Source organism: Poecilia latipinna, unplaced genomic scaffold (genome assembly GCF_001443285.1).
Source record: "Poecilia latipinna isolate Pla-1442-1.1 unplaced genomic scaffold, P_latipinna-1.0 Scaffold545, whole genome shotgun sequence".
NCBI lineage: Eukaryota > Metazoa > Chordata > Actinopteri > Cyprinodontiformes > Poeciliidae > Poecilia > Poecilia latipinna.
In genome coordinates, this window is record NW_015113161.1 from 139,734 (window position 1) to 160,874 (window position 21,141).

At 39.3% G+C, this 21,141-nt stretch overlaps 3 protein-coding genes across 15 annotated transcripts in view; all 3 read right to left on the reverse strand.

Moving 5' to 3' along the window:
* sgk2a (serum/glucocorticoid regulated kinase 2a) overlaps positions 1-2,080 on the reverse strand; it is a 17,371-nt gene extending 15,291 nt beyond the window's left edge. The window contains exon 1 of one of the 3 annotated variants that reach the window (XM_015041321.1): positions 1,890-2,080. The gene's annotated coding sequence lies outside the window, so the exon portion shown is untranslated. The remainder of the gene's footprint in view (positions 1-1,889) is intronic. The other 2 variants (XM_015041320.1, XM_015041322.1) reach the window with 2 other exon arrangements.
* Positions 2,081-3,474: 1,394 nt separating this feature from the next.
* l3mbtl1 (L3MBTL histone methyl-lysine binding protein 1) lies at positions 3,475-20,750 on the reverse strand. Of its 11 annotated transcripts, none has more exons than XM_015041327.1 (22): positions 20,511-20,750; positions 18,903-19,100; positions 13,541-13,725; positions 13,153-13,279; positions 11,977-12,169; positions 11,567-11,705; positions 11,351-11,399; positions 10,994-11,082; positions 9,612-9,716; positions 9,408-9,543; positions 8,817-8,908; positions 8,390-8,541; positions 8,153-8,250; positions 7,739-7,842; positions 7,526-7,636; positions 7,244-7,385; positions 6,087-6,189; positions 5,505-5,693; positions 5,370-5,419; positions 4,964-5,121; positions 4,810-4,872; positions 3,475-4,701 (listed from the first exon to the last, which is right to left on the reverse strand). In XM_015041327.1, exons 2-22 carry the CDS (start codon positions 19,066-19,068, stop codon positions 4,567-4,569), a joined length of 2,586 nt encoding a protein of 861 aa, XP_014896813.1. In that variant the 5' UTR covers positions 19,069-19,100; positions 20,511-20,750; the 3' UTR covers positions 3,475-4,566. The 11 variants fall into 11 exon arrangements, with proteins under 11 accessions (XP_014896813.1, XP_014896814.1, XP_014896815.1 ...); XM_015041328.1 differs by having other exon boundaries at positions 20,500-20,750; XM_015041329.1 differs by lacking the exon at positions 20,511-20,750 and adding an exon at positions 20,397-20,471.
* LOC106952899 (serine/arginine-rich splicing factor 6-like) lies at positions 17,413-18,722 on the reverse strand. The gene is made up of 3 exons (XM_015041337.1): positions 18,502-18,722; positions 18,301-18,372; positions 17,413-18,195 (listed from the first exon to the last, which is right to left on the reverse strand). The coding sequence occupies exons 1-3, from the start codon at positions 18,696-18,698 to the stop codon at positions 17,724-17,726; spliced, it is 741 nt and encodes a 246-aa protein (XP_014896823.1). The 5' UTR covers positions 18,699-18,722; the 3' UTR covers positions 17,413-17,723.
* Positions 20,751-21,141: the final 391 nt, after the last annotated feature.

Genomic DNA, 21,141 nt, shown 5'->3' on the forward strand with positions numbered 1-21,141 from the left:
ATCGGTATCGGTGATCGGCCCTCATGGGTAATCGGAATCGGAATCGGCAGGAAAAAACCTGATCGGCACATCTCTAATATATATCAGTCAGGTGTTGATAACATTTTCCTAACCTGACCTGCTTTCATATTTCCAAACATAACAATGTGCCCAAATGGAACAAATAGCTGAAAAAGTCTACAATTCCCTCCCACATGATCATGCAAACTAATTTATGAATATGAGGCTTCTTCTTATTTCAGTTTTTTTCTCTCTCTCTCCAGGACAGGAAACAGGACTCTGTTCATGACAGAATCCTCCCTGGGCCTCGAAGGAGATCCTACAACACAGCTGGCGTTATAAAGACTAAACTGTTTCTTCATTTTTAACAAAGGCATGTGGAAACATGGCATGTTTATTATTTGGATTAATGGAGAAAAACTATCCATTGCAGAAAAAAACTATTCATTGCATTAATTGGAGTAATTCCCCGGAACTCCTGTGAAAAATCACCTAACATTTCCAGACTGGCAACTGTTAATGACCTTCTTTCTCGTTTGTTTGTTTAAGGCTGTTAGTGTTGGCGAGGTTCTACTGAAGAAATTTCTTGATTTTACATAATGGGCAAAAGTCAAGCTGGAGTGAAACTAAACAAAGTTTCCCAAAAAGAAAATTCATTTCTAGCTTAACAAGTGAGGGATTGACTTTTTCTCATAAGGTTGGCTGGTTGGTTTGGATGGTTTTCATTTTAACAAATGAAATTCTCTGAAATGTTCTTTTTCTCTATTTACTCAGCCTGATACCAAAATGTCTTTTATAACCTTTAGCATTTCAGTCTGACAAAAAGCCTAAAACAAAAGCAATATTTAAGGAGGTATATTTTCCAGCACTATAAATATCTATTCACCGATGCCTTTAGCTGCTGCTGAAGCAAAAATAATGAAGGTGGCACAGGCGAGTGAAGCAAAGTCAAATCTGTTTGGCTCCGTTTCAGGGGCCCCTGGATGGAGGCACTGCAAACACCTCCAGCTACATGGCAACACGGTACACGGTGTTCTGGCAAGCCGATAATAACGTAAATAAGGAAAGCTCAGCTTGACCCAACGAGACGGGTGTTGCTGTTGATAATATAATTTGTTTATGTATTAATAGGAACTCATCTGGAGATGTGACGGCCATATTAAGCAGCAGGATATTGTTAGGGAGTTAATAAGTAACTTTGGTGTGGACCTTTGCAACGTTGCAGGTTTTGTATGCGGATAAAAAAAAACTTTACTACGCACTAAAATAATAAGAAACATGCGCAAAATATGTCCCGTTGCATTTTGTGGGCAACTTGCACAAAATGCAAATTATGCATATCGAGCATAAGTGAATTGAGCAGTTAAACAACAGCATATTATGATATTAAAATAGTGAGACTGGCTGCGATAGGAGTTCTTTAATCTTTCAAAGATAAGCTGCACTTGGTCAAAACAACTAATCTGTAATAATAATAATAACAATGGGGAATCTCGTTGAAATAAGGAATCAATATCAAGATCAAACTTTGTCGTAAAACATGTAAGTAAAATATGAACCTGCGATTTTATTGCAACATCAGCTTCAAAACTGTTCATCAGAATTGTAATAAAAATATAATTGAAGGTGTGATAAGCCTATCTCAGGTGCATAAAGAGGAGCATGTGTAACAGCTTAAGTTCTGTTAAACATTACTAACACAAAAATATACTATTATTATTTTTAAAACTTCTAGGTAAAAACACAGATAATTAAAAACCATAATGTAAAATCTAAAAAAGGGTTTATCGTGTAGTCCCCAAAACAAAACGAACAAAAACAAATCGTATTAGTCTTACAGAACAGAATAGACTACATCTATTATACGGTGTAACTTTAAGTTTGCCTACCTGCGGTGCAGCGGAGCAGATGAGTGTGTTGGCCCGCTGCTCTTTAGCTCAGGAGTCCGGGGAGACTGAAAGCACGACTCGGCCTGAGGCTCATCTGAGCGTGTCTGTTTTGTTTTTTTAAAACATAAGGGAAGGTCAGCAGGTCGAGTCCGACGCAGTGAATCATTGATGAAAAGTTACAGAGTTTAGAAAGGGGCGAGGCGAAGTCTTCAGAGAAAACAGATCAACGCTTCCTAAGGCTGCGGATGGATTTCAAAATAAGAGGTCCGCAGCGACATAGCCTGATTGTCAACAACAAAATATAAACAAATATGTTTGTTTTTTTGGGAAAAGAAATCAAATTACATGAAATCAAAACAATTAAAAGCACTCTGTCAACGTTTTGTTATCAAAAAAATATTTATGTAGCTATTTAACTGTTTTTAAAATGACCCAAATCTACGCATTAAGTAGTTTTGAAATAATAAAATTAAATCTATAAAAATGTCCAAAACACAATTTAGGTCCTGACGAAAGCTGCATTAATTCCAGCAAAGTGCATCTGTGACATATTCTTTTAGACTGAGCTATTTTTAAGGAATGTCATTATTAAAATAATAAGGTTGCAACTTGAGACGGCACCTATAATGTAGATTCCAGATTTTCTTTAGTATTCTTAGTATATTTAAATTTCTGACTTTGAAAGAAATAATAAAAATATTTATAAATTACAATTTTATAAATATATATATTTTTAAATTATATATATGATTTTTAATCTTCTTGAATTTTAAAGTTCCAGGAAATCATGACAGACACAATCTCTGAGATCTGATAATTGAAAATAATAACTTGAAGGGGGAACAGTTTCTTGCCTTTTAAGCGGGTACATTTTAAAAAGGTCATCAATGAAATAAAGTCACACTCGAAGATGAAAATCTACGTATTTATCTTAGAGCCTTTTGTTTGGCCCTCTTCCTGTGTGAAGCACCTGGCACACCGACAGACAGCGTTTGGTCTGTGGCATGGCTGGTTTATCAGCACCGTCCTGGCTGCCGCTGTGGAACAAAACGATAAGCAGTGAAGACCAAAAGGGCGTGGAAGGAGTTGTCACCATCCACAGCCAAATGTTGACGACAATACGGCCAATAGGGGGATACGATGCACGCAAACTCAGTTTATAGTCAATAGTATTCTGGACACAAACCGGCGCGAGGAAAGGAAGTGCTATTCCTCAAGACTCAAACGAGACAAGAAAATGAGAATAGACAAGACAGGGTTGGATGTTTATTATTGTGTATGTATTGAATGGCGTTTGTGACTCAAGATTATCTTCGTTTGCTTCCACGCGCACACGCTCACGCACGCGCGCACACACGCACACTCTCACGCAGACATACATACAGAAATCCCACCAGAGAGACAAACAGATACTCCGAAAGCCCTTAAAACATAAAACTCTTTTCACACAATTTCAACCTCATACAGTGTTTCAGCCAACCTCTGACACAAAATGTAAACATATGCGCACTCTGAACGGAGTGCCAACCACAAGTAAACTTGTTAAGATACCAAACATATGTTTATAGTGCTAAATGTGGATTTCTGCACTCTCTAGTGACGGCTTGTGGTACTGTTATTATACCGTCCAGATTTTACAATTGTGCTAAAACGCGGATTTGTTTTTCGTTTTTCCATTAGGAAAAAATAAGTTCAGATTTTTTTTTTCAAGTAGAGATATAAAGTCAAAGCCTGTGCTGTTTTCTAACTCTCAATGGAGACATTTAGGTACAAATAACTTGAACTTCTAATTATAAGTAATACTTGAGTTTCTCTGTGCATGAAACAGACTGACTAAAGTAGCTTATTTGTATTCTTTATTTTATACTGTTTCCAAGCAACAGTTAGGCATCTGTTTCTAAGCAGACCCCTTTTGTGAATTTATTATTGCACAAAATGTGAAGCTTGCAGAGGCCTCACTATCCGGCCTCATTTACTGCAGTTAACACCTCCTTCTTACTTTTTCTACCCACGTTTTAGACTCTCCACTTCTCCCATCTCTTTCAGTTTTCTTTCTGTCATTTTATACAAGTATATTGATTCAGGTGTTTCGTCTGCGTCGTTGTATTTTATTTTAAACCGCGCCCCTCTTTCTCTTCCCTCTGTTCAAATCTGGATTCCACGTAAACTTTTCGATTGCAATACTTTCTACTAAACCCAGCTATTGTGTCGAATGTCGAATTTGACCTCTCGTACAGGAAGTCGCTGTTTGTCTCTAGTGCTGGCTTAACAATACTGTCATCAAAACACTTCAGCTTTCCCCCCCCCCATTCATAGCCAAAACTGAAGTTTAGCTTGAAAAGCTGTGCAGACTTCAAGTTTTAGCCAAACACGCCACAGATGACAACTCTGTGATGCAGATGTCTTAGTGTTTGGCAACAACCTACCAAAGAAATTTAGCAAAACTACCTTTTTCAACCAATTTTTCTAAACATCTCAGGATTCCTCCGTCCAACCTTCTCAGCTTTGCTTCTCTCCGATCTACTCCCGTCTCCCCCTTTTTTTCCCATCCCTCTCTCTGATGGGCACAAGACACCAAACACATGGAAAAACGTATTCAGGGTTCCTCTCTGGCCCTGCTACAGAATGGACTTGGCACACGATGATTGACGCCTCGCTCCGGTGAGCGGAGGTGATATCACTTGAGCCCCTCGTCTGTGGTTTTGAACATGAGGATGGCGTTGGAGATCTTGAGGGCGGGCCCCAGCTTGATGCTCATTATCTTCACGATGTCGGTCTGGGTGAGCAGCAGCAAAGCTTCCCCGTCAATCATCTGGAGAAACACGGGCAGAAGTTAACGACAGGGTTTGTTTGCCGACAGTAGAGATCGGTGCGTCTTTTGTTTTGTTTTTTGTTTTTTTATATCATTTGGCGGTCGTACCTCCTCTTTGAAGAGGCGAGCCTGTTCTTCGCAGCCAATCAAATTCTGGACGAACCTGAAGACCTGCAGAGAACCACCGAAGACGTTCCGAACGATCAAAACAGAGACAGTAATGACTCCATGAGAAGAAAGGTGAGCTGTGACGTTGGCCGACCTCATCGACGCTCCATGCTGCCACCTGGCTGGCATGGATGCCCTGAACGCCGGGCAGCAGCTTACAGTGCTGCTCCCAGCAGAGAGACAGAGTCCGGTCGGACTGACCGGTCAGAGCCGACATGAACAGGGACGGGTACACTCCCTCTGAGGACATGTCTGGACAAAAAGAACAGGGAATGGACTGGGGACTAAAACAAGCTACATGGGTAAAAAAAAACAATGGCTCAACAGGAACAAGGTTAAAGATTTTAAAAATAAACATAAATCCTTTGACAAAAGGAAAAATGCTATCTTTGGTTTATCCCCTGTTCTGGTGTCTAATTAATTCAGTTTTAGAGACATTTGTCCAATGATGCTTATACTGCTGTTCATCTCAGACGTAGAAACAACAGACAAATCCTTACTCTGGTAATCCCTCTGTTGGTTCTTTCTGTATTTGGGCGGACGGCCAATCCTTAAGACAAGAAAATATCCTTGTTACACTCAAAGAAAACTTCCAGTCATTAGAAGCACAAATATTTATGCGTACGGGTTTCTACCTGCCACGGTAATGAGTTTTCTTAGTCCTCTGGCCGATGAAGAGGTTTCTCTTGCACTCAGAGTCCGACAGGTCGGCCTTCAGCCTTCCCTGGTTGCGCTCGGCCAATGGGCAGCCAGATATGCAGTGATGGGCTGTGAACCGACCGGTCACGTGACCTGAACCATCACAACCCGGGGTTGGGCACTTCCTGTTTCAAAGACAGAGCCCCAAATGAAAATCTGGAAACAGAACAGTTAAAGGACTTGCTACATAAATTACAGGGGTTGTTTTTTTGGGTTTTTTTCATCATTTCAGTTTCCACATCAAGACACTTAATGATTGGTTATGAATACATTTTTCATATGTTGACATTTTTAGATTTTACAATAGAAAGAAATGGTTCCAGTGTTGGATATAAATATAATAAACATATTTATGCTTCAATTTTAATTGGTAGCATTCAAACAGATCAATTCTTACTTTTATCAGCTCAACAATTTGCTCTAGATTCTTGCTTTTCTTCAGTGATGCGTTGTTATGCTTCAGCTCAAAGCAAACAGTTTGTTATATGACTAGATGAGCAGCTTAACTCATTTCTGACCTGTTGTGGAAACTGTACTTGTTGGTTCTGGGGTGGCTGATGGGTTTGCATGGGACCGTGGTGGGGTAGGTGTTCTGACCCATAGCAGGAGGCTCTCTCACACCTCAATGTTTACAAAAAAAAACATGGTTAATAACCACATAAACAGTGAACAAACATGGTATTATCCTAAATCCTGTAAAGATCAATTTTCATCATTGCAGAGTTCTTCTGTCTTTGCCTTAAAAAAACAAAACAAAAAAAACAAACAAAAAAAAAAAAACTTCTAAATATTTCAGGTCATCAATTTAATCCTAAAAATAGAAGCTGGGTGAAAACAAAATGCAGTTTTCACATGTGAAAAAGTAAATCTAAACATACTAACTGGTAACAAATATGTGTGAGACCTCGCAATAAGGTATTTACGTCACTGAGGAGGAGTTTTGGCCCACTTTGTTTTCCAGATTTGGGTTAATTCTGCCACGTAGCAGGATTCTGGATGACCTTCTTAGGTCACATTAATCCAAACCACATCTCACTTAACTTTATGATCATGAACCAATAGCTGAACTTTTTGCTTCAGGGTTTTCTTCTTTAAAGTTTCAGTAACAGCAAATAATGCAGCAAAGCAACTCCAGTTTAACACTGTCCTCACGTGTTAAACCGTCTTCAACGTCCCTTTATCTAAAATGCTTCAGTTAGTTTTTCATTAACTGTTCCATAGTTTTTCTATGTGCAGACAACAGCTCTCACTGTAGCTCACTGCAGACTCTGAGCCTTAGAAACGGCTTTGTAACACTTCCCAAAACGACGATCTAAATTACTTTGTTTCTCATCCATGACTGAAACTTTATGTGTTGCTTTTGAGACGTTTTGGTCTGCTTCATCTTGTCAGTTTATTTTTAATTTGCATCTTCACTTTACAAGTCTGGCTGTAATCAAACTTAAACTTAAGACTTAAAAAGGAGGAGTGGTTTGGAAAGCTATTTCTCTTAATAAATGTAGTCGTAATTTGAGAAACACTTTTTGTATGATCTTTACCTAATTTCCTCACATAAGCATTTAAGAAGCAAAAAAAAAAAAAAACGTGAAAAGGGAAGAAATCTGGAAGGATACAGTACTAAATAGAAACGAACAAGCTTTCAAAGCAACGCAGAGTCGTAAGTTCATGTCGTTACCATGCGGCTGCTGACTTTTAGCGTCGCGAGGAGGAACTTTCAGAGGGTGGCCAGTCGCTTCGCACCACCCTGCTGGGTGGATGTCTGGGTGATCTGAGTCCATCCACTCGTCGTAGACGTGACTCCAACCATCATAATGCACCTGGGAAAGGAGAAACCAACAGAAGTGAAGTCACGAGACAAACACTCAAAACGAGCCTGAAACGTCGACTGCAAAATGTTATGTCAAATAGATAAGTTTATAAAATCACACAGACGCACTACTCAGACGAAGAGTGCTACCTTAATGCGATGAGTCTCCACTTCTTCCACTGTCGCCACTCTGATCAGACCAGGACTTCTCTTGTCCACGGCCTCCAGTTTCATCTGAGGCTGGAAGCTGTGAGGCGGCCTCTGCAAAACGAGCAAACTTACAGCAAACACATCAAACGTATTCTAAAAAGTAGAAGAAAAAAAAAAAAGAAAAACAGTTGTTGTTTTTCTTAATATTCTCACCACTTTAAAGGCGTCGGCAGCCACAGCCTTGGAGCCGGTCTCCTCCAGGTACCGAGACCAGGAAAACTGCCCGGGATCGGGGTAATCTGGTGCAGCAGAAAACACTTTTTATGGTGTGAATATGTACTTTTCACTTCCTGCCAACAACAACTGTTCAACAACTGCGAACAAAGCATGTCCAAAGGTCATATTAAGACCTCGTGATATTTTAATTAGAACTTCTTAGAGCATACATGGGGGAAAAAAACATAAGAAAATAATGTCTAGGTGTAAAACGGATTTAAACCACATTTTCAGAAATCAGATCAGGTGCTTCATTTATGAAAATAAAAGGTGGACAAGAACAATGCAAAGAACATGAAGGATGGATAGATGTGGTTATTTTGGGTATTTGAAAATAGATGTAATTATTACTGGTAATATTGTGCTGGTCACCTTGGGGCGGCGTTAGCGGAAGGTTCCTCTCCTGACACCAACCAACAGGATGGATGTACGGGCTGCTGGCATCACACCTGCACAGGTTAAAATCAGAAAAAACAAAAATGACTTGCTAATATAAGAGAAGGAATTGTAAAAAAAATATTCACTGGGATTGCATAACCAAACAGAAGACAAAAAGGCCAAGATGACCAGCAGAGTCCAAGAGCTCACCAGTAGTCATATGTATCATCCCAGTTGTCAAAATGAACCAGGAAGCGGTCGTCGACCACGTCCGTGACGGTTGCCACGCAGATGAGTGAGGGATTCATCCGGTCGACGGCTTCCAGCTTCATTCCTGTCTCAAAACCGCACTTTACATCCATCTGAGCAACGAGGGCGAAGAACAGGAAGGTATCGGTAAATGTTGTTCAACTTACAGACAAACATGTCGGGATTAACTAAGACAAAATAAAAACTGCAAAGTAAGGGCTTCTGATGTAGAGATTTCTTCTTATTTCAAGCAACACATTCTCTCTAAATTCCACAAACATTTATTGAACTCAGAAATGCATAACAAAAGCAATTCAGTTTCCTGGCGCTGAGCCTGTCGGCTCCTGGTGCTTGCGCAGCAGGAATCATACTGTGGAGAGGCACTTACCCGCCCAGGACTGGCAAAAAGTTCTTTGGGAGCAACTTGAGCTTTAGTCATCCTCAGATAGTTGGTCCATGTGAACTCCTCCTCCTTACAGCCTGCAGAAACAACACGGAGACAGGGACCTTGAGAAGTAGTTATCCTGTTTTTGTTTACTCTGTAGACCGGCACTGCTTCTTTATACAAATTACTATAAAACATTATTTTTATACCTTTAAGCTGAAGGAATGGACAAGTACCAACAGAGAAATATCAGCAACTGCTTTGCTAGCATTCACACAAAAGTATATTTATTCCCTGCCTTTAATTACTGGGGGAAAAATCCTTATGTATTCATTTCAGTTAATTGTTTTTCTTCTTTTTTAATTAGTTGTGTAAAGCCCAAATATGGTTCCAATAGAAAAAAATACATAAATATCGACAAAAGGCTGCACATTTTGGCTAAACGTTTAAAAAAATGAGAAAACTTTTTTTTTTTTTTTACAACTGAATTATTTGGTCAAAATAAAAAAGAACCCAAAAAATAAAAAATAAAAATGGGGCGTGAAATTTTGTTTCGTTGGACTGATAAGGTTTACAGACGCCGTGACCTCTGACCTTTTGGAGTGTGCAGCTTGTGTCCAGTGCTCTCGCACCAGCCTGCCGGGTGGATGTCGGGAGAGTTGGCGTTCACCCAGAAGTCGTGGCAGTCAGAGTAACCGTCAAAATGGAGCCGCAGCCGGTAACCGCACACCTGCAGCGCGACCCACATGTTAGAGCGACAAAAACCCGGAGGAGGCCGCCTGACCACACATGGCTCACCTCAGCCACTGTCAGGACGAAGTACATGGAAGGATGCTGCGGGTCGATGCCTTCCAGCTTCATCCCCTGCTTGAAGCCGTTCTTCACAGTGGGGACACTCTGCGCCTGAACAGCACAGATAAAAAATATACAGATGAAGATTAAATTGTTGGTTCCCCTGAAAAAAAAAAAAAAATGCACAGAAACCTTTAAATATGTTTTCATCTCACGCTGAACGCTTTAGAAAGATGCAACCTGCCCCCCTTTTTCGGCAGGAGGGAAAAAAATCGGAACAATCCCATTTAAAAAAAACGCATCTAAAGCATTTTAGTTATTGTGAGTTAATGTTTCTAGGAGATTTGGATTAGAAATCCATGACTTTCTGTTTCTCGGTGCTTGAAATAAGAGACGATTCAGAGGTCAAATTTCTCCAAGCTGTCTGCCGCTCGGCTGGAAGAGGAACTAAATTATCTTTCCATCAGACACAATGAAGGGGATAGAGAAGGAAGTAAAGAAAAGTCTCTACAGTCTTCTGTCATTTTAAACGTCAAACTTTTTCAAATTCTTACATTTAACACTAAAGTTCTTATGTCTGGCAGATTGGGTTTTAATATCAATTTCATTCAACCAACAGATTTATGTCTGAAAGGCAATGACACAGGCGGCTTCATAAAATGTTAAAAGATTATTAGTTTTCTAAAAAACAACAACAAAAAAAACCTGAAAATGTTTTCATTTATTCCCACTGATATTTTGTTGATTTATCTTTAGTGATAACCTCAAACTCCTGTGTATGTAAAAGTCTTTACCTGCAGAACTAAAACTCAACTTTCATAATTTCACATCAAACCACAGGCAGTTTTTCAAGAGACATCAACTATGAACACTATGTTTATTCAAGTTGATTGTTTTGGAGGGATTTATTTAAATATAATTGCTTTTAATATGCCTTTTGATGTGACTTAGAACTATAAAAGTTATAGTTCATGGCACTTAACAATACTTTACACTTTTTTCTATACAATTAAAGTAATAAAAATAAAGAAACAACTCTGACTGCTGCAGAACTGCAGGAGAGAGTGAATCAGATTGGATTACATTTGATGTTATATCTACATGCCAGCTGGTTGCTTAGCAGCTGCAGGGTGAGAACTCTGCATCGTCCTTGTCCAAACACACACATATGGACACACACTTACACACACCAGGACATTTAAAAACAGACTAAAAATACAAAATGCAAACACGTTCTCTTTAAAAAAAGAAACCCCCTCAAACTCCAGAGAAATATGATGTAAGATAAATCTAAAAGGTAAATATTTTTTCCTATATGTCCTCTTATTCTTGGATGATTTGCTTTATTATATTTATGCTACAAGTTATAAAAAGAAAGGGAAGGATACCTCATGGAAGAGCTTGTTGGGAGCAGCAACAGATTTGGTTTCCTCCAGATACTGAGTCCAGGTCCATTGTTCAGTTTTACTGTCTCCACCTTCTCGAAACAAAATAAATCAAGAGTATTTCTTTATGAGATAAAGCTTTTGTTAAAGGAATAAAATGAAACTACTGACAGAGAAGAATAATAGATATAATTAAATATTGACTGGAATGGAAGAAGGCCGAAAAAGCGAAGGAGTCAGCTCTAAAAATCTTGAGATTAACAAATTATTATCCGTTATTTTATTCATCACATCACTTTGCAAATTTAAAATTTAAATCCAGCATTTTCAAGCACGTGAATGGGAAAAGGAAACAATAACCTCCTCTGATGAGTCGACCATCTGCTTTAGAATAATCCATCTTCTCATCCTAGAAAATATGTTTGAAATGAATTAAAAACAGAAATTCTCTTATAGGAAAGAAAAAAAGATATTTTATCTGAAAGAACATCTTGAAACTGAAACCTATCAAATCCCACAAGAAGCAGCAGCTTCACACTAAATGAAGAGCAAACAGAGAGCGAAGTGCCGTCCCACCGTTCCCTCCATGTCGGAGTCTTCCTCGGACGGACTCAAGTACTCCTTCCTCTTCCTCTTCCTCATGGGTTTCAGGTGGTCTGGGTTCAGAGAGGAGACCCTCCCACCTGCAGGCACCTTCTCCACACTGACACTTCTCCTAAGACAAATGAGAAACGCGATGCAAAAAAAATATCTCACTTCCCTTCAGGAAACGAAATGAGTTGCGCTGTTTTGTACTGAATTCAAGTTTTGACCAAAATGTGCTGCACTCGTTGATCGAATGCGATACGCTGAAAGAAAATTTGTTTGAACTGAATGTGTTTGGTTGATTAGAACTGGTTTAACTGGGTCAAAATGAAGTAAATTTGATTAAATATGAATTTGAATCATGAGACCAAAAACACTCAAAGTTTGTTTTGAAAGCATACTTGTCCGAGACGGGGTCCCTGCGGAGCTCCTCTGCATAGCTCCTTTGTGCTCTTGGATCGTGGTTCTGTTGCTCCGGCCCCACCTGGGCCTCGAGTTTGACAGGAACCAGCCTCTCTGGCTCCACGGCAGCAGCAGCGACGGTGGCGGCGGCGGCGGCTCTCACGGTACCGACAGGGACAGACGCTTCTGGGGCTGAGAGGAATTAAAAATTCATATCCAGTTCACGGAAAACCGCATTTGTCTTGTTACTGCCGAACGACGTTGTGGGCATGCAGCTGCAGCCTCTTGACTTCTCCACAGGAGCTCTGCTGCAGCTCGTGTAATTGTTGCTCATCTGCGCTCCATTCAGCGCGCGCACAGTAGGATCACTGAACGGAGAAAGTATTATACGTATGCAGGAAGCAGCAGTGTGTCGGTGTAACCAGTCCGGCGGCAAAATGGAATACACTTAGCGGTATTTAATGCTGCTTGGTTCAGTGACATAACCCCATATTTAAATGATTTTGCAGCTCATTTTCTGCTGTTTAGCTCCAGAAATCAATCAGAACTATCTCTAAATGTACAATTACTCAAATATGAGCAACATTAATCTATTCAGTTTTATGGTTCAATCAGCTAGTTTTAACAGTAAGGCTGAGGCAGCATCCCGTTCACAGCAACCAGCTGGACGAATCACTAAATGGCTATTTTACTGCTTCACAAGCATTTAGACAATATTTACCAAATTCAGTTCAAAATGTAAAATGCCTAGACTGGTCATACCTCCAGCAGGAACGTTCAACACAGGTTAAAACGTTATTTTAAACTACGTTTATGATCTGTGAAAGCTGTAATGCATTTGTGGAAATATAAAAAAGTGAACAATTGTCTTGGTATTTTTGATATTTACACCAATGAAAACTTTATTTCATAAACTGGATAAAGTTCAACTAGATTATTCTTCATGCATTACAGGCCTTTCAATGGTCTGCGAAATTTTATTCCAATTGTAAAATATCTTTTTGAGCATTTATGTCAAAAATGCTGAGTTTGCACTCTGGATTAGTCTAACATAATAAAGGGTTGTCCTGGTTGTAATATCTGGGCCGTTTTTATTTTTATACGGTGTAAAAAGTGAAGCGTTTTCATTAAAATGCTGTATTTTGTCTTTGTTTCCAGTGGTTTGGTGACTCTACCTGGTTTGTTTGGCAGGCTTTCTGCCTCGATAGATCGTCCAGAAGTCCCTGCTGCTGGGTCGGTGGGGCCGCTGGTGGCCCCTGGGGTTATCAGCGTGCTCAGAGTGCCTACATCGCTCACGCAGAACTGCAACATGCACAGAAGAGGGCCCGTTTGTGAAAATGAGTCAGACTTTCGGCTTCTGATGCAGTCACAGGATGTGTAAAACTATGTCTGATATAATTCTGGCTCTTTCTGCTCCACAAAAAGATTAGATGAATCGCATTATGTAGAAAAGCAGCTAACTAAACATGTAGGAGAAGCTGCTTTTGTTAACACAACTCCTTCTGTTTCTGTTTCTCTGCGCACTGAACACTTCAAAGCATCAAATCAGAAATAGGATCTCACCTTGAGGTTGCTACTGGGCAGAATGGCCATCCCCTCCTTCCACTCGAGGACATGGACGATGCTACAAGCCCCCCCAACCTGTGCTGTCAGGGTGGGAGCAGCTATCTCATTTGGTCTGCTGCCTTTTCCTGGGTTTGCCACGGCGAGGGCTTGAGTCAGTTCCACTTTCTGGTGACCAGGAGGAGCTGCAGGAAACACAACGTGCATCCCTTGTAAGTGGGTCGTTTCTTACCGCGATCAATGAAAGAAACTGTTTGACGTCAGGTCAGAAAAAGGAATATCTCTATTAGCTAAGATAGAGGTAATTACATCATGTGTCATACATGTAATTTTAAAGAACCTGGGACGCAACCATGTGAACTCAATTTACAGACCCCAATATCAAGACCTCTATCAATTACTCTCAAAATGCAATCTTCTTTCCTGAAGATTAATTTTTCCATTCATCTCAGTTTTCCATGGCCATGTGAAAACAAAAATAAAACTCTGTTCATTTTACATGACAAACAGGTACAATTTAAATCCACTTTAACTTTATTTCATATGTTTCAGTAACAACAGTAATAGTCCAACTGGTCTAATAGTGCAATTCCAAGCCAATATAATTATTAAAAAGTTACCTAAAACAATAGATTACAATTTTAATAGATTTTTCTATTAGAAAATCTAATAGATTTTTTTCTTCTTTTTATTGTTTTTGCTTTGTTGTTATCCTGAAATGTTTCAGATGATCAACAATTCAGATGAATCAGAAACTTGTAGTAAGTGTTTAAAATCACTGTGGAGGATTTTTTTTTTTTTTTTTGCCTGCTCTTCTTTGCAGAATTGCCTAAATTCAGCCACGCTGAAAAATCTGCTTCGGGTCACACCACCACATCTAAGGTCCAGACTTTATCTAGGCCACTGCATTTTAGGAGATGATTAGAAATGGAGTTCAGATCATCCTGTTGTTACATAACCTAAACGTGCTTGATTTTAAAACAGAAACTGACACCTAAAATATGTGACAGAGTGTTATTTTTTCTGGATATGGATAAATAATTTAAAATAAATCAACTTGCTGTTTAAGGGAGGAAGGAGGACGTGATCAGTGAAACTACACAGATCCAAAAGGGATCTACTGAAGGAAGTGCTGGTGGCGGCTAACGCTGCGTTTTCCTTTAACATTTTCCATAAAATGGCTGTTGTGCTTCTTTAACAACGTAAGAACCAAGCAGCATGAGTTAGCTGAACTAAAACACTAACGGCAGCTTATTAATGTGTCATTATACCTGGCAAGAGGAGAGCTGTGGTGGTGGTGGCGTGGGGCATGGCGCGTGCTTTCTTGGTGACATTGTCGCAGATGAGGATGGTTTCGCCGGCAGGGGAGGGCGACGGGTCAGTGGTTGTGCCATCAGCTTCTTTGGATTGAGCGTCCATGTTTACTTTGCCACTCATATTGGTGGCTCCCTGTTTCCTGTATTGGACCGCTGGAAAGCCAATAAACAAAACAGTAAAAAAAAATAAAAATATTAAGAGGTTTACAATGACTTGCAAATTTATTTATTTTTTTATTCTGAAAAAGTTTCAAAGCACTCAGGTTTCCAAAGGTTCAGTCCGATTGGAAATCTCTAAGAATCAGATTCCAAGTCCTTTGTGGTAATGGATTGAGCTGCAGGGTTATAATTTTACCTAACCATATCACTGATCCATTAACTGTGTTCTTTGGTTCACGCAATGTTGTTTGTCCACTAATGTTCCCAAGCAAGCCTCAAAAAACCTCGCAGAGCAAATCTGTCTCATTACACACAACTAGATGACTTCTGAAGTGAGTTGGCTTCACTGGATTGCATTTAGGGGCATCAGAGCAAAAAAAAGGGCTGCATTCAAATTCATGCCACACTTTTTAGATTTATGTGAAACATGCCTTAGAGATCATTTTCCTTACACTTCACAAATTATCCACTACTTTATGTTGGGTCTTTGTCATTTTTTAAAAAATGTCAAGGAGTATTAATACGGAATATCATGTTTAACCAAAAGAAAATATATCATTTTTGTTCCCTGTTTCACTTTTTAAGGGTTTGTTGACCTTAATCTTATGTTACAGACTGTCTAAAGATTGGGTTAGATTTGGTGCCAAAACTGTCTGTTTACAGAAGCAACATTTATTACAAAATAAAAATTAGCCCAGAAATAACGGTTCAATAATAAAATAAATAAATAAATAAATAAAAATAACATAGTGGAACGCTGAATTTACTTCCATAAAACTACAAAACAGCTACGGCCATAATGACTTCTTCCAAACAACCATCCATTACATCCAATGAAATAAGGCAACAATGGTGACACGCCAATATTTACGCACAAGCTTTCAAGTTCACACACACACATACACAAAAATACAGCATTTCAGTTAAAATGGCGGAGGTTCTGAAATCCACAAACCAAAAAATTGTGGAAAACCAAAACACTAAGTCCTTTAAAACCCACAGTTATATACAAAAATGAAACCTACCAATTTCGCCATAAGCATCTATAATGAATTAGTATTATCTTACCCATACAACGTTAAGCATGTCGGACACCGTAGTAACAAAAATGCAGCAGCCTAGTTTTATTATTTTAAAGACTAAGTCTTCAGCGGTAATTAATCAGATAATTGTTTCCCCCCCCCTCTTATATCGAAAAGGCTTCTGGTTGAATACATCCATACCGTAAAAAAAAAAAAAAAGGATGTACCTAATGGAGATTTTAAAAATAAAAAAAGCAAGCACACAAACCGGAGCCTGTTCTTAAGAGGCGAGGTGAATATTATCTCCTTCTCCGCTTTAAAATAGTTATAAATGTGAAAGTAAAGGCGTTGGCAACATTTAGGAAACTGACATTTGGCTTACCAGCGCTGCTTTCCTGCGGCTCCGGGGCTCAATTTGCGCATGCGTGCAGCTACCACACAGTAGCTGATCGCTTATTTATTTTCCTAACGACAGAAGGACTTCTTTAGCAAGCACTCCATTTTTAACACTTCAGTGAACATATTCGGGTTTATCAAGTAAACTGCATACCAGTCTGGATAGTCTATCTTTTTTAAATAGACATTTGATCATAGAACAGGATATTTTCACAGCCAGAGCCACTTTCAAGACAGACCACTTATATAATTAGCACGATATAGGTCACGTCAATACTGCAGTCAATTCTTTTCTTTTTTTTTTTCAATAAAGCACGTCACATGTTCTTTTTAAGATCTTTAATTGAACATACAATTTAAAAAAAACATTTCATTTAGTCATTGAGGGGAAAAATAAAATTGTTGGGACAAAAATTACGATGCTGCATTCAGCTCGTCATTTCGACACCAACAAAAATGCACAATATCCGAATTCAATTGTTTTAACCTGAATCAGACTTCAAACCAGGGGGAAAAGAAAGGAACAAGCGTGAAAAATAACCTGAATAATAGGGCAGTAACCAAACCGAAGCAGCTATTGTCAGGAAAGTATATCAGCATTATTGTCTACTCTCACTCAATTTAAACATTGCCTCAATATTTCTAAGAATTTAGGGGAAATGCATCCAAGCACAGCTTATGAACAATTTTATTTTTTCAAAGAAGGATAACCCAACTACAACGAAAGTTGTTCAAAAGTACAACAAACTTTTCACAATGCAATTAGGAAGTTTAATAGTACACGCTCTTGTGTCCTCCCGCAAAAAAAGAAAAAAAAAGACCAATAAGAGAAAAAAAACTGCATCAGTATCAACTATTCACTCATAACTGTGCACTTCATAAAACCTAAAACAAAAACAAAAAAAATTCTCATATAATCTGGGGAAAGTAAGAAAACGGCAAATTTACTGGTAACAGTGACCAAAGAATATTAACGTTGTTCGTACAAAGCCAGAAAAGACTTTATTGAAAACAGACTTAAAATAATTACCTGTGGGCTAGAAAATGAGTCTCAAGCGGAAGACTACTCAAAACTTAGGATCAGAAATCATCTTTTACATTGGCAGGTTTCCAAAAACGGCCCTGACAATGTGCATTTATTGATGGCATGTCAAAACAGCACAGTCTGAAGAGAAAAGGTAAGGAAGCAGAAGCCTGTGACACCGCTCGTTATTTACAGCATTATAATAAAACAAAACAAAAAAAAAAAAAAAAAAAAAAAAAAAAGGAGGGGAAAAACATTTTCCACATCTAATCTTGAGAGGCTGATCTAGATCGTGAACGAGACCTTGAGCGGGAGACTGAGCGGGACGCTGAGCGCTTCTCTCTGGATTTAGATCGGCGTTCGTCTTCCTGTGGGGACGGGGAGCGGGATGCTGATTTGGCAGTGCGCTCCTCTTTCCCATTCTCTACAGGGGAAGCTGAACGGCTGCGGGACTTCTTGTTGTTGTCTTCACCAGCACCAACATCCATCTCCTTGGATCTGCTACGAGAATCCCGCTCCGACTTGACCTTAGAGCGGCTCTTGGAGCGGGACTTTGATTTCCGGTCGGCTGAACGGGAACGAGATTTCTGTGAGCGCGAGCGAGATTTGGACTTGTGGGACCCAGAACGAGATCTGTTGGTGCGAGAGCGCGATTTCCGTTCTCCCGACTTGGAACGAGACTTCCTCTCAGACCTCGAGCGAGAATGATGCCTTCTCTTGTTGCTACGGGAACGGGACCTAATGGGGAGAAAAAATTATTTTGGTGACATTTTGTAGAGTTGCTCAGATTGACAAAAACAAAAACTCTTACAGCTGACTCAAAACATTTCAATCTGAACTCACCTGGAGTGAGATCTGGAGCGACTCCTTGAGCTCCTGTGGCTTCTGCTGCGGGAGCGGCGGCGACTTCGAGATCTGATGACAGAAGAGGAATCAAACACATGACATCTCAAGTTAAGTTTTTTATTTATTTATTTTATATCAGAAGCTTGTTTTCCAGAAGAAAAATTTTTAAAATTTTTTGAAATCCATGAGTAATCCCACCTGGAGCGGCTGCCAGAGTAAGACCTTCGTTTGCGGGGTCTGTCCTCCACCAATCGAATCTTTCGCCCGTTGATGTCTGTGCCGTCTAACTTGTCCATGGCCCGTTTCATGTCAGAGTGAGTCCGGAACTCTATCACCCCTTCGTTGGTTCGCTCCTTGTGGGCGTCGGCATACGTCACCTCGCCTGCCTGACGCATGAAGTCCTTCACGAGACAGACACAAATGTAACGACGTGTTTAGAGTTTCAGNACTGAAGGAAGTGCTGGTGGCGGCTAACGCTGCGTTTTCCTTTAACATTTTCCATAAAATGGCTGTTGTGCTTCTTTAACAACGTAAGAACCAAGCAGCATGAGTTAGCTGAACTAAAACACTAACGGCAGCTTATTAATGTGTCATTATACCTGGCAAGAGGAGAGCTGTGGTGGTGGTGGCGTGGGGCATGGCGCGTGCTTTCTTGGTGACATTGTCGCAGATGAGGATGGTTTCGCCGGCAGGGGAGGGCGACGGGTCAGTGGTTGTGCCATCAGCTTCTTTGGATTGAGCGTCCATGTTTACTTTGCCACTCATATTGGTGGCTCCCTGTTTCCTGTATTGGACCGCTGGAAAGCCAATAAACAAAACAGTAAAAAAAAATAAAAATATTAAGAGGTTTACAATGACTTGCAAATTTATTTATTTTTTTATTCTGAAAAAGTTTCAAAGCACTCAGGTTTCCAAAGGTTCAGTCCGATTGGAAATCTCTAAGAATCAGATTCCAAGTCCTTTGTGGTAATGGATTGAGCTGCAGGGTTATAATTTTACCTAACCATATCACTGATCCATTAACTGTGTTCTTTGGTTCACGCAATGTTGTTTGTCCACTAATGTTCCCAAGCAAGCCTCAAAAAACCTCGCAGAGCAAATCTGTCTCATTACACACAACTAGATGACTTCTGAAGTGAGTTGGCTTCACTGGATTGCATTTAGGGGCATCAGAGCAAAAAAAAGGGCTGCATTCAAATTCATGCCACACTTTTTAGATTTATGTGAAACATGCCTTAGAGATCATTTTCCTTACACTTCACAAATTATCCACTACTTTATGTTGGGTCTTTGTCATTTTTTAAAAAATGTCAAGGAGTATTAATACGGAATATCATGTTTAACCAAAAGAAAATATATCATTTTTGTTCCCTGTTTCACTTTTTAAGGGTTTGTTGACCTTAATCTTATGTTACAGACTGTCTAAAGATTGGGTTAGATTTGGTGCCAAAACTGTCTGTTTACAGAAGCAACATTTATTACAAAATAAAAATTAGCCCAGAAATAACGGTTCAATAATAAAATAAATAAATAAATAAATAAAAATAACATAGTGGAACGCTGAATTTACTTCCATAAAACTACAAAACAGCTACGGCCATAATGACTTCTTCCAAACAACCATCCATTACATCCAATGAAATAAGGCAACAATGGTGACACGCCAATATTTACGCACAAGCTTTCAAGTTCACACACACACATACACAAAAATACAGCATTTCAGTTAAAATGGCGGAGGTTCTGAAATCCACAAACCAAAAAATTGTGGAAAACCAAAACACTAAGTCCTTTAAAACCCACAGTTATATACAAAAATGAAACCTACCAATTTCGCCATAAGCATCTATAATGAATTAGTATTATCTTACCCATACAACGTTAAGCATGTCGGACACCGTAGTAACAAAAATGCAGCAGCCTAGTTTTATTATTTTAAAGACTAAGTCTTCAGCGGTAATTAATCAGATAATTGTTTCCCCCCCCCTCTTATATCGAAAAGGCTTCTGGTTGAATACATCCATACCGTAAAAAAAAAAAAAAAGGATGTACCTAATGGAGATTTTAAAAATAAAAAAAGCAAGCACACAAACCGGAGCCTGTTCTTAAGAGGCGAGGTGAATATTATCTCCTTCTCCGCTTTAAAATAGTTATAAATGTGAAAGTAAAGGCGTTGGCAACATTTAGGAAACTGACATTTGGCTTACCAGCGCTGCTTTCCTGCGGCTCCGGGGCTCAATTTGCGCATGCGTGCAGCTACCACACAGTAGCTGATCGCTTATTTATTTTCCTAACGACAGAAGGACTTCTTTAGCAAGCACTCCATTTTTAACACTTCAGTGAACATATTCGGGTTTATCAAGTAAACTGCATACCAGTCTGGATAGTCTATCTTTTTTAAATAGACATTTGATCATAGAACAGGATATTTTCACAGCCAGAGCCACTTTCAAGACAGACCACTTATATAATTAGCACGATATAGGTCACGTCAATACTGCAGTCAATTCTTTTCTTTTTTTTTTTCAATAAAGCACGTCACATGTTCTTTTTAAGATCTTTAATTGAACATACAATTTAAAAAAAACATTTCATTTAGTCATTGAGGGGAAAAATAAAATTGTTGGGACAAAAATTACGATGCTGCATTCAGCTCGTCATTTCGACACCAACAAAAATGCACAATATCCGAATTCAATTGTTTTAACCTGAATCAGACTTCAAACCAGGGGGAAAAGAAAGGAACAAGCGTGAAAAATAACCTGAATAATAGGGCAGTAACCAAACCGAAGCAGCTATTGTCAGGAAAGTATATCAGCATTATTGTCTACTCTCACT